The 13,636-nt window shown below is 37.0% G+C and overlaps 1 protein-coding gene across 2 annotated transcripts in view; it reads right to left on the bottom strand.

The window, feature by feature from the left end:
* The window catches only part of LOC106882826 (serine/threonine-protein kinase SMG1), a 182,020-nt gene that overhangs the window by 132,055 nt on the left and 36,329 nt on the right, over window positions 1-13,636 (bottom strand). For both annotated transcript variants that reach the window (XM_089355110.1, XM_089355109.1), the window contains 5 exons: window positions 11,791-11,863; window positions 10,397-10,548; window positions 4,786-4,887; window positions 3,504-3,580; window positions 1,639-1,828 (listed from right to left, as the gene is read on the bottom strand). In XM_089355110.1, the coding sequence (XP_089211236.1) occupies window positions 1,639-1,828; window positions 3,504-3,580; window positions 4,786-4,887; window positions 10,397-10,548; window positions 11,791-11,863 (594 nt within the window). The remainder of the gene's footprint in view (window positions 1-1,638; window positions 1,829-3,503; window positions 3,581-4,785; window positions 4,888-10,396; window positions 10,549-11,790; window positions 11,864-13,636) is intronic.

The following is a 13,636-nucleotide window of genomic DNA, read 5'->3' as shown; positions in this document are numbered from 1 at the left end:
CAGCGCCACCTCTAGCTGAACAATTATTCTGTGCTGATGAAGGGAAATAACCCGGAAATTGCGATACACAGATATTGTTTTGAGCTGAGTGGGGATGCTAGATTCCCTTGTTCGAAAATACGAGGACACAGATCGTGTCGTATAGCCAGCTGGAGACGATATCTCTTAGAGCTAAATTACAGCAACATTCATCCTAAACCAGGACTGCCATGTTATGTTGGCAAACAATCTTTACTTCAAATAATATTTAATATTCAAATTTTATCCTTAGCTGCAATATCTTAAGTAAAAATTTTCTTGTTCTCTAGCTCACTAGATGTAATAACTTGTCTTGAACTTTTTCAAGTGTAATAACTTGTCCTGTACTTTTCCAGATTTATAATCTTAAGAATATTATTTCTCTTGCTTGCATTTTTCCATGTAATCCATGTTTTTTCCAGGCTATGCTATTATGCTATTTAATAATGTGCAAATGTGTCAATTAGCAGTGTCACTGATAATTTTTTACTTATCTCAATGATGCTGGTGACATATATTAAAAGTCCCCTTATAGAACTATATTCATAAAAAAAGTATAGAACTATATCATCACTCTCAAATTTGAGAAACAAACACTCATAACATGTTCTTCTAAAACTTCATTGCATGAGATTGATACCATGAAATTCCTCGAATTGAGCTCTATCATTCAAACTTAATTAAAATATAGCTTGTTTTTTAAAATAAAAAAGTTAATTATACTTCAATCCAATTTTTTGCCATATATTATTTTCATGATATTTTACTTCACAACTTTTTTGATACAAATTTTTTGTTGCGTGGGGTCAAAACTATAAAATTCTTCACACTTTCTTCTATTATTGAAGCTAAGATAAATATATTTTGCTTTTAAAATAAAAAAGTTACGCTGAAAATTTTATCTACTGGATCAAATCTCAATTTTATTATACTAAAATGTAGCTAGGGACCAGTCCTCTTCAAAAATGTTAACGGTTTTCCATTTGGTTAAGAACTGAATTAGTAACAAGTTCTGAAAGATGCTGCATGCGAGTAAATTGCAGCCTTAAGAATATTACTCAACTACTACCGTAGCTGAATGATACACATGCACACTTACAATAGGCTTCTTTCAGTTCCCATCTACCAAATACATTCACAAAACTTTGGTCAACCCAGTGCTTCACAGTGGGACTGAACCCAAGACCACATGGTTGGGAAGCAAGCTGTGTTTGTCCAAAATAAGTAGCAAAATAAAGTGAAGTAGCTATAACTGACTAATGAAAGGGAGTTGTGTATTAGGCCTATGGAGAGTTTACTTTTACATTATGAAGCTTGCCATAGGTTAATTAAAACAATCTTTTCATGTTTCCACTATGTTTATAGGCTCACGGCCAAAACATTTAAGTATCAGTGATATACTGAGACTCAAATCGATTATATCTCTTCCCATCAAAATTATGCTCCAATACTACTACTCTAAGAAAATTATTACTAAAACTTTCAAGTCAATATAAAGACTGAGTTTTATGATTTATTTGCAAGTAAGAAGTATCAGTTGTCTCAACTAATGAAGTCAGTACAGTATTAGCTAAATTATAATGCCCCAGACCAGTAAATACACAAGACAATAAGACCTACCACAATGAGATTATTCTTGGTGTTGTAGATCTCAGCTAGAGCGGCAAGGTTGAAGACCAGTACAGTTTCTGCCTGTTTGACATTATATTCTTTCTTTGCAAAAGCATTATCTACAATGATGAACTGCTCCTCCTCCCCACATTCTCTCAGTAATCTGTTGTAAGCAACTTCAATGTCTCCAACCACATTCCTAGAAAACAAATGAATCAGAACATTAACAGACATTCCAAAATGAGAATTTAAAACCCAGCACTTAAAGACAGATTAATCAATGCTTTAAAATACCTCAAAGGTGAGATATGTGTGTGTGTGTGTGTGTCCACGTGTATGTGTGCAAGTGTGTGTATACATACACACAAATATCTATACATGTATTTGTGGGGTTAGGTGGGGAGGTTGAAATTTAGTTTCCAATAAGGCAGAATTACAGTTAACTATAATTCTATAGAATTTAATTTCCAACAAGAATTTATAAAATTTTAAATATATAAACTCTCAATAGCTAAAATTGTGAAATTTCCTAATTTATATATTTATCTTTCATATCGAGCTGTATTTTTTTTTATCTAAGTAATCACAATTGACCTTGTTAACTAATACATCATCAGTCACTGGAATACTGACAACCAAGTCGCAACATTTTTTTCAATATTTTTATGAGTTACCTCAACCTTTCCATTATCACATTAATACTGAAATGCACACTGCCTTGTTTCAATTAATTTTGAACTGGTGTTTGAAACCTAAATCAACATGAAATTTTGATGGAAGATTTTCATTTAGATCATTTTAACCTTTTTGTTACCATATTTCTGTTGAAATATCCTTTATTTGTTTTAATAAATTTTGAATATAATGAAGAATTAGTCAAATTACTTTGTCTTAAGTAGGATAGTGTTTGGAGCATAATTTAACATGCAATTTTGATGAAAGGTTTTTAATTAGATCATTTTAAAACAGGGAAATTTGTATCATAACATAGGTGGTATCAAGTGAGTTGGTATCATTAATCTCAGTGTTACAGCTGCATCCTCATCATTGATATACTTCAGTGAAAACCATATAAATTTAAATAATATGGATAGCTGAAGAAAATTTTATGATAAGAAACCACAGGTGAAAATCAGTGAGATATAAACAAGAAAACAAAACAAAAAAAAATCAATGGTTGAATAAAATTTTAATACAAATTTGTTCTTTAAACCTCTCCTTGCTTTTGCTTAGTAAGCACTAAAACATTGCTTTACAAAAAGCAAACAAAAACTATTTGTTTGTTTTTACCATTTTACCAAGGAGGTTGTGTGGTATATCAAAGAATTTATTGAACAGTAATTTATAGAGTTAATTACACATTTCTAATAGCAATTAATCAGTCAAAGCGAAAGAGGTCTTGATTTTCCAGAATGTTAGCAAAAGCCACTTTTATACATGTAACAATTAAAATAAAGAGTTGTAGCCAGCCTAGTTATTGTAGTATCCTCTTGAATAAAGGAGTCAGTTTTAGTGCCAGACCAGTACCACATAATCTCTCAGTGAAAGATCTTTAATACTGAGTCAATCTGGCTGTAAACACTATGAGGAGGTTACAACCCACTACTGTAATCATCAAATGCAGAGCACATTAAATAAAAATTTCATAATCTACAGCACAGTTTAGTTAAAACTTTCCCACAGGCAAAACCTTCAGGAGACTGATGATCCTATGCAGAATGTAAGCAGTCACTTCATCATGTAAATATGATAGGCTGCAACACACTGAAATGTCTTTCATTAATACTGATGAATATAAAATATAGTAGAGGTAATTTGTCCAATGCATTCACACAAAAACAAATCTGCTGAATTCAACACCAAATAAGACATACCTGTATGCTTCTTCTAGTAATGGCACATTCTTTAAACTCATAACTCCATGATAGACTGTCATTAGTTGGACACATATCTGGATGAAAGATGAAGGTAAATGGTTAGAGAAACTATACATCATCATTCATTCATTTATTTGTCAGTGCTACTTAAATAGTGTCAGCTGGGATAGATTCACATGTCTACTATCTTTACACTTGTTTATAAGGTCCAATCTCCAATAATATCAAGATGGCTTTAATTGTATTGTGTAACTCAATGTTTCCCAGGCCCCACTATAACTTTCCAGAGAAATGTATGCCCCACTGGTGGTTGGTAAAAATAAATTTCATTTCTGATATTTTATCACAATAATTTAATATAAAAGAATTTATCAGTAACTCTTTTATCAAGTACTGAGTACAAAAAGAGTACATTACTGACTCAGAAGAAAAAGTGAATCGCTTTAATGAGAACCTTGGGCCTGGTGACTATGGGATTTCCTTGATTCAAGGAGACAATTTTGTAATTTTGAACCTGCTTCTCTTGGTCTGAAGCAAATCATCAACAGAACTAAAGTCACACTCAACCAAATAAGATATGGGGAAATTAATCAAAAGTCCCATTGCTGAAATGGCAGTGTTAGGGTATTTCCTTTCAACTTCATCACATAGCTACATCTTGGTACCATGAACAAAATATTCACTGATTCTTTTGTATTAAATAATGAATCCTAGGCCCAACTGGTGGGGCATGTACCCCATGTTGGGAATCACTGGTGTAACTGTATGATATTGTATGTATATTTAGTGTTAGTTGTGCTACATGTATGAGTTGCATAGCAGATAGCAAATATGCAGGCAGTAGGCCTAATATTTCTTTTTTCACAACAAGTGTAGATACTAAGAGAGAGGCTAAAAGACTTTACCTAGGCCTGAGTAGTTGCTAACACCCACCATATATTAGTGGACAGTCTGACACTCAGGCAGCAATAGACCCTGAATGGCTAACCTTCCATTTCCACTTTGAATTAATTGTTGCATCTGCTCTTCCCAGGACTCAGTCTTACTCTCATATATATACCATGTACCAAATGTTACGTGGAAACCTTCATTCTAGAGATGAACCACTTAAAGAATTTCCTTCCATGTTCTTTGAAAAATTGTTGACCTCCAAGATGCAATTACCAAAACATTATCTTCCAACATTATAATCATCTCGCAAAACACAAACCACCAATGTATTCTAATAGTTGACAATTTTCATGCAAACACAGAGAAAAGAATGAAATAGGAGACCAACCTCTTCATGGTGGGAAAAGCGTAATGTCTGTAATAAGGAATTTGGTCCAAGGAGGGTGCTGATGAAATGCACTGGGAGGTTGAAGTTCACAAACTCAACCACCTAAACACACAAAATAAAAAGTAAACAAAATTTAAGAGAGAAAATAAAATAATTGAAGTTAATACTGCTGTCTAATAACCATCACCACTTTAATGTCAACCTTTCCAACCTTGAAGAGTCAAAAGGAATTTGTTGAGGCAGATTTTCTACATCCAGATCTCTTCCTGCTACAAACACTCACCTGTATCAAAGCAAAGTGATATTTCCCAAAGCCAACTATGTTTTTATAAGACTGGAAACAAAACACAATCATTTGTATGGAGGTAATGCTTACAATCATCACATGATGTCAAGACAAGGGTACACACAAACACACACACATAATTATATATAAATTCATCATCATTGCTTAACATAAGTTGGACGGTTTGACTGAGGTCTGGAGAGCCAGCGGCTGCACCAGGCTCCAATCTGATCTGGCAATGTTTCTACAGCTAGATGCCCTTCCTAATGCCAATCATTACAAGAGTGTAGTGGGTGCTTTTTACATGGCACCAGCACAGGAGCCAGTCAGGCGGGCCTGGCATTGATCACGTATGGATAGTGCTTTTTACATGCTACCAGCACAAGAGCCAGTGAGGGGGCACTAGCCACAGCTACAATATTGGTTTTACTTGACTCAACAGGTTTTCTCAAGCATATCATATTGCCTGACGCATTAGGGGTATTCTTAACAGGGCCGGATATGGGTGGCTGCGATCTCACTTTAGTTGCCGGGTCTTCTCAATTACAGCATATCTCCAAAGGTCCCAGTCACTTGTCAGTGCTTCTGTGAAGTCCAATGTTCGAAGGTCATGCTTCACCACCTCATCCCATGTCTTCCTGGGTCTACTTCTTCCACAGGTTCCTTCTACAGTTAGGGAGTGGCACTTCCTCACACAGATGTCTTCATACATACATACATAACATAACCATACCAGTGCAGACGCCTCTCTTGCACACCATATTTGATGCGTTTTATGCAGAACTTTCTTGCAGGGCACTTACACTCTGTTGTGTAAGCACACTGACATTACACATCCAGCAGATCATACTAGCTTCATTTCTTTCAAGTCTACGCATGTCCTCAGCATTCATGGCCCATGTTTCACTGCCATGTAGCATGGCAGTTCGCACACATGCATCATACAGTCTACCTTTCACCCTGAGCAAGAGGCTCTTAGTGGATGACAGAGGTAGGAGCTCCATGAACTTTGCCCGTGCTATTCTTACTCTAGTTGCTACACTCTCAGAGCAGCCACCTCCACTACAGACTTGGTTGCTTAGGTAGTGGAAGCTATTAACTACTCCTAGTTTCTCCCACTGGCATGTGATGGAATCTGTTTTCTGTACATCTTCAGTGTTTATTGCTCCTGTGCATCTACCACACAGAAAAACTATCTTCCCAGTTAACCTTCCTTTGATATCGCTGCACCTTTTATGTGTCCAAAGCTTACACCGGGTACATCGTATGGAGTTTATACCTACGCCTTTTCTACAAATCGAGCAGGGCCATCTACCTGAAGGGGCTGTGATTTGACAGCCTTCTTACTAAGACTTTGGTTTTGCTAGGTTAACCCTAAGGCCCTTCGATTCTAGACCTTGCTTCCAGACCCTAAACTTCGTCTCCAGTCTTGGCAGTGACTCAGCTATTAGAGCAAGGTCATCAGCATAGAGGAGCTCCCAGGGGCAGCCTGTTTTGAATTCCTCTGTTATTGCCTGGAGGACTATAATGAATAAGAGAGGGCTGAGGACTGATCCTTGGTGAACCCCTACTTCTACTCAGAATTCTTCACTTTACTCGTTGCCAACCATCACCTTACTGACAGCATCTCTGTACAGAGCTTGTACAGTTCTTACCAGCCTCTTGTCTATCCCCAGCTTCCGCATTGACCACCAGGAAAGGGATTGGGGGGACCCTGTCAAAATCTTTCTCCAAGTCAACAAAAGCCAAGTACTGAGGTTTATCTTTGGCTAGGTATTTCTCCCGCAGTTGCCTTACCAAAAATATAGCATATGCAGTGCTTCTGCCTGGCACAAAACCAAACTGCATCTCATCTAGGCTAACTCTCTCTCTAATAAGTTGGACTATGACCCTCTTTGTGACTTTCATCACTTGATCCAATAATTTGATACCCTTGTAGTTATTTCTATCTAAAGCATCACCTTTCCGCTTGTAGCAGTTGACTATGGTGCTGCTACACCGGTCATTGAGTATGACTCCTTCATGAACTACCTGATTTACGATGCGGGTGGCAAGACCGTAACCCACACCGCCTGACATGTTAAGCATCCCAGCAGTGATTCCTAATGGGCTAGGTGCTTTCCAGTCTTCATATCCTTAATTGCTTTATCTACCTGGGTACTGTTGATTTGGATAGCTGCTCCCTCAATTGGGTCAACCTTTGGCAGACTCTCCTACTCCCATTCATTCTCTACATTCAGCAGTCTTTCATAATGGCTTCTCCAAGCCTCTTTCTTTGCAGAATCATTAAACGCAAGTGCACCATCATCCATGCGGACACAGTTCTCTCCTATGACATCATGGTTTTCTCTCACACACTGTCTTACAATCCGAAATACTTCAGTTCTTTGGTCTTCATGTTGCTGAACATTGGCAAACTTCTTTTCTGCTACTCCGTTGGCTATAAATACCTGTCTCTTAGCTTCCCTTTTGGCTATCTGATACATTCTCCTGCTAACTCCACTCTTCCAGGCATTCCAAGCATGTTTCTTTGCTCTAATGGCCCTGTCTATGGTATTGTTCCACCACCATGTTACCCTGGGTCTGGAAGGGATTTTGCACCGGCCACAGATTTGGCCTGTAGCACTCAGCAAGCTGTCTCGCAGGAATTCCCAGCTGCCTTCTATGTCACAGGGCTGTAGCTCCTCCTCCCTATCATCAAATTTCTCAGTAAGAAATTGTTACCTCTACTGGGGGGAGGGAAGGGGAGTGAGGAAGCATTGTATATGAAAGTGTTTGGAGTGTTGTAAATATAAGTGAAGCATTACTTATGCTGCAGATATGTGTAAATAAATAAATAAATAAAAAGTGGGCACAATCTGGTATAGTTAGTCTATAGATGATATTTCTCACAAAGTATAACTCTCAGTAAGAGACAACCTAAAAACTTGAAAAAGCTATTAACAAAGGCAAGGTTTGACCTCAACAACAAAAATCAAACATTCACTGTGTCCAAATGCAATGATAGCCAATGCAGTACATGCCAATCAATTCATACCGGCCCATATATGAACACGAAAACAGGGAAAATATTCACCAATGCGAACATGAACTGCAAAAGTAGAAATCTAATCTACTGCATCAAATGCCCAAATTGTGAAGAACTGTACGTTGGCCAGACAGGTAATGCATTATCGAAACGCTCACATGTGCATCGACAACAGATTAAAAACACAGAGATCCGCCAAATACCACTGAGTAACCATCTGGCAACATGTGGTTGAAAAACTTTTATGATATTTCCATTTCATAAACTTTACAACCTGAATGAAAACGGAAAGAAAAGGACTTTATTAAGAAATTCAAACCCACTCTTAACAAACAATGATTAAATTAATCTTACTTGGGGTTTAAAAATCTTATCCCTATAACCAAAATACAAAAAGTCTCTCAAATGTCATCATTTCTAAAAATAAACATTGAAAAATTGTTTGGCATCATCTCTAAAAATAGCCAAACACCTACTGCTGCTGTCCAAAAGAATGTGTATAAAGGACAAAAAGACAGTCAGTCAACTACAATTTAAACACATCTGTCAGACTTGATGACTGCTATAAAGCAGGAAAGTATACTAGTCCTTATATATTTAACACTCAATATTTCATTTATTCAATAAGACATTCAATACTTCATTTCATTTTACTATTTATACTATATATTCCATATTCTATATCACACATTAATTTTATAAGAATATAAATAAAACATAAAAAACAGAGAGTTGGAACTCTTTTAAATAATATATATACAATATATATATATATATATATATATATATATAGATATATATATATATATACATACATATATATATATACATACATATATATATATACATACATATATATATACATATATATACATATATATATATATATATATACATATATATATATATACATACATATATATATATACATACATATATATATACATAAGCATCAGTTGTGGCGTGCAAGAGAGACGATTGCGCTGGTATGGACATGTGGTGAGAATGGAGGAGGATAGCTGCGTGAAAAAGTGCCACACCCTAACAGTTGAGGGAACCCGTGGAAGAGGTAGGCCCAGGAAGACCTGGGCTGAGGTGGTGAGGCAAGACCTTCGTACATTGGGCCTCACCGAGGCGATGACTACGGACCGAGACCTTTGGAAATGGGCTGTGCGTGAGAAGACCCGGCAAGCCAAGTAAGATCGTTGCCAGTGCCCCTGGACTGGTTCTTGTGCGGGTGGCACATGAGATGTACCATTTTGAGCGTGGCCGTTGCCAGTACCGCCTGACTGGCTCCTGTAGGATTTTCGAGCGAGATCGTTGCCAGTGCCCCTGGACTGGCTTGTGCGGGTGGCACATAAAAGACACCATTTCGAGCGTGGCCGTTTTCGTGCGGGTGACACGTAAAAGCACCCACTACACTCTCTGAGTGGTTGGCGTTAGGAAGGGCATCCAGCTGTAGAAACTCTGCCAAATCAGACTGGAGCCTGGTGTTGCCATCCGGTTTCACCAGTCCTCAGTCAAATCGTCCAACCCATGCTAGCATGGAAAGCGGACGTTAAACGATGATGATGATGATGATGATACATATATACATATATATACACACATATATATATATATACACACATATATATATACACACACAAATATATATATATATATATATACACACACACACATATATATATATATATACACACACACACATATATTTATACACATAGATGATGGGCTTCTTTCAGTTTCTGTATGTCTACCAAATCTACTCACAAGGCTTTGCTTAGCCTGGAGCTATAGTAAACATTCTGCCCAGGGTGCAGTGTAGCAAGACTGAACCTTAGACAACGTGGTTCGGAAGCAAGCTTCTTAACCACACAGCAGGTTTTGAACTCAGAATGTACACAATCAGAAGAAATGCTGCTAAGCATTTTGTCCAGTATTCTCGCAATTCTATCATATCGCCTCTTTACTAACAGTAATAAATCTTTCTAATTTTGATACAAGGCCAGTAAGTTTAACGGGAGGGGCCAGGTCAATTACATTGACCTCATTACTTGACTGATACATTATTTTATTGACACTAAATAGATGAAAGGCCAAGTTGATCTCAGCAAGATTTGAACTCAGAATGTAAAATGTCAGCGGAAATACAGCTAAGCATTTTGCCTGATGTGCTAACAATTCTGCCAGCTTTCCCCCATAATAATAATGATGATGATGATGATTTTTAACATCAGTACAATGCCACAAATTCTGGAGGGAAAAAAAGAAAGGAACATAAAAATGAGACTAACCTTCTGAATGATAGCTAACAATGACAAGACAAACTTATCACTGACGTATCTGTCCAATGTGATTTGGGAAGTGATGTAAGGCAGTAGCGTTTCAACATTGTGCACCAGGTTAGACTGTAACTGATTCACCAACAGGGTCAAGCAATAGTTTGCTACAAATGAACATGATTACAAGACATTAATAGTAAAAAAAGATATAGGGGATCACCAATTTGATAAATATGCAATAATTTGTTTTCAAAGAAAAAAAAAAAGGTAATTCAAAACAAAATTTTGTATTCTAAATATTTGTGTGACATTATATAATCAGAAGAATAACGATTTTAAAACTAAAATCCCAGGCAAATTATCAAATTCAAAATCTATTTTGTATTTTTTTTTTTTTTCGGACAGTTTTAACAAAGCAAAGAAATGTTTAACCTCCTCCAGACTCAACAACACTGTTCTTGGTCTTCCTCTTACTGCAACACCATCTGGCATCTTCCCACCAACATCTTGCATGGCCTCACTGTTAAACCTAGAGTTGCACTGATTAGTTAGCAAATAATCAGCTATATCAGCCATTTTATTGATTAATTGGTATCAGCTTAATTATCACCAGATTAATTGGCTTTGATAATCAGCCATTCTTTGGGTATTTTATTTTTGATAGGCTTATATGCTGGATCAAGAAAACCATGGCTGATGGAGAAATTTAGAACACATACTGAATTCCAAATGTAAAAATATATAAGAAGCATAAGTATTCTGCAGCCCTTGACTCCTACCCTCATCTACTCACCCCAATTTTTTCTCTGACCCATATTTATCATTGACCACCCCTCAATTATTGTTTATCATTCATTATATTCACCCTCCCCTGTCCCATTTGTAAACATCCCTCCCTCTCCTGATAAATCTATGCAACCTCTACTTACCTGCATTTACTGTTTTTCTGTCCCCACTGCTATTCCTCCTTGTACCTCATCACCACTATTTTATCTCACTTTCCAGCTCCACCCCAGTTACTCTCACCCACTCTCCCACAATGGGAGTAGCTATGTAACTCTTCTACAGCAAGAAACATGCTTTGTTTTTACCACTTCTTTCACACTTTTAACCCCTCATCATATAGCATAAAGCTACCTCCCCCTCTGCTGTAGCTCCACTTAATTGATGGGGATTTTAGTTTTTGAGTTACATAGTAATCTCACTAGTGCTGGTGCCAAAAAAAAAATGCACCCTGTACAGTCTGTAAAGTAGACATTAGGATAGGCATCCAACAATAGAAACCATACCAAAGCAGAAATTCGAGTATGATGGTTGTAACAGGTTTTGAGCCTATGACTTTGTAGTTTGGAAATAAAACTGTTAAGTAGAATAAATAATACTTCAAAATATAGTAGTCAACTTACCAACAATACGAACTCGTTCAGAAAATACAAATCTACTTGCATGCTCTACACTGCGTATAATTTTCTCTAAGACCTGAAAAATAAAGAAGTAAAATCATTCATCATTTGCAGTGACAAAATTAAAAACCTTCAACTTGGTATCCACAAGACATTCCAATAGCATAATGTTCTTTCTTTCATCCCACTCTGCAGTTTTTCTCACCAATACTCAAATTTCATATGTTTATAAAAATCAAAACTTTATAGGAAGAATTCATCAAGCCATCAAATTCTCAGTTTCTCTATATCACCAAATGTATGATACATAACAAATTACTCCACTCACTCTCTCTTCCTCTATCCCTCTGACTGGTTAACCATGTATCTCGTCTACAGCAACACATCCATTACTGGCCTCAATCTTGATCACTCCTTCACTCTCTCTCTCTCTGATTGGGTAATCATGCATCTCCTCAACAGTAAGACACCTATTTCTGTCTCACTGTCACACTCTAACCTTTTATAATCTGGCACAAGATCATTTCCTCCAATGTCACAAAGGATCTTTGTCTTGCAGGTTACTTGGTGACCCAGCTAGCGCTGGTGCCACGTAAAAAGCATCTAGTCCACACTGTAAAGTGGTTAGCGTTTGGAAAGGCATCCAGCTGTTAAAAAAACCATGCCAAAACTGACTTCACCTGTGCCATGTGAGAAGCACTCAGTCCACTTTGTAGAGTGGTTGGTGTTAGGAAGCGCATTCAGGCGTGAAAGCATTGCCAAAACAGACAGTGAAGCATGGTGCAGTCTTCTGCCTAGCGAGCTCCTGTCAAACTGTCCAACCTATGCCAGCATGGAAAGATGTATGATGATGATGATGAACACAGTTAAAACTGAACTCCTTTCATAGGATTTAGGCAATTTGCAGCAAACAGAACTGATTTTAAAGAAGCACTACACTACAAATATATTCACACACATATCTACAGAGTTGAGCAGGCTGCAAAGCAATCTCACTAAAGATGATGCCACAAAAAAAGCATGTAGTACACTGTAAGGTGTTGGCATTATGAAGGAGATCCTGCCATAGAAACAATGCGAAAACAAACATTAGAACTTGATGCAGCTCTTAAGACCTGTCAGCTCCTATCAAACTGTCCAGCCCATGCCGATATGGATATTAAATGATGATATTGATACACAACACATTCACACACATACACATTATATAAACAGACAGAAATAAAAAAAATATCACTTGTCAAATCTGAAGTTTTCAACAATATTCAATTGTGTATAAGGCTGCTCTATTCCTAGTAACAGAGAAAGAAAGACAGAGTGACATGGGGACAGTGTGTGTGTATCTGTTTTGTGTGTATATATATCAGTGTGAGCCTTTTTTTTTATGTGTGCCTATGTCTATGTGCATCATTGTGTATATTCACAAAGTATACATTTTACATTATTTACATTTGACAGATATTTGTCCTCATCTTGTTTGTTGTTAACACAACATTTTAGCTGATATACCCTCCAGCCTTCATCAGTTGTCTTGGGGAAATTTCAAACCAGGGTTCTCATTTCTAAGGTATTTTTCGATATTATTATTCAGGCCACTGCCTGGAATTGAACTCGGAATCTTGGGGTTAGTAGCCCATGTGCTTAACCACTATGCCATATGTCCATGGGTAATTATGGAGTGAATTTTAAGGCTTATAAATCTAATATTTTCCTATCCTTCCTTAATACCGGTCCCCATATGTTATCCGTATCTGTACTTGGTCTGCTTAGGAGGTTGTTGTGTCCTAACATATGTGCTGCTGGTTTTAGTTTTCCTATTTTCCAGTGGTGTTCTCTATTATTTTAACTT

The sequence above is a fragment of the Octopus bimaculoides genome, chromosome 7 (assembly GCF_046866305.1).
Source record: "Octopus bimaculoides isolate indiv1 chromosome 7, ASM4686630v1, whole genome shotgun sequence".
In the NCBI taxonomy this organism is placed as follows: Eukaryota; Metazoa; Mollusca; class Cephalopoda; order Octopoda; family Octopodidae; genus Octopus; species Octopus bimaculoides.
Note: the sequence above shows the minus strand (reverse complement) of the source record. Positions and strands in the feature narration are given on the sequence as shown.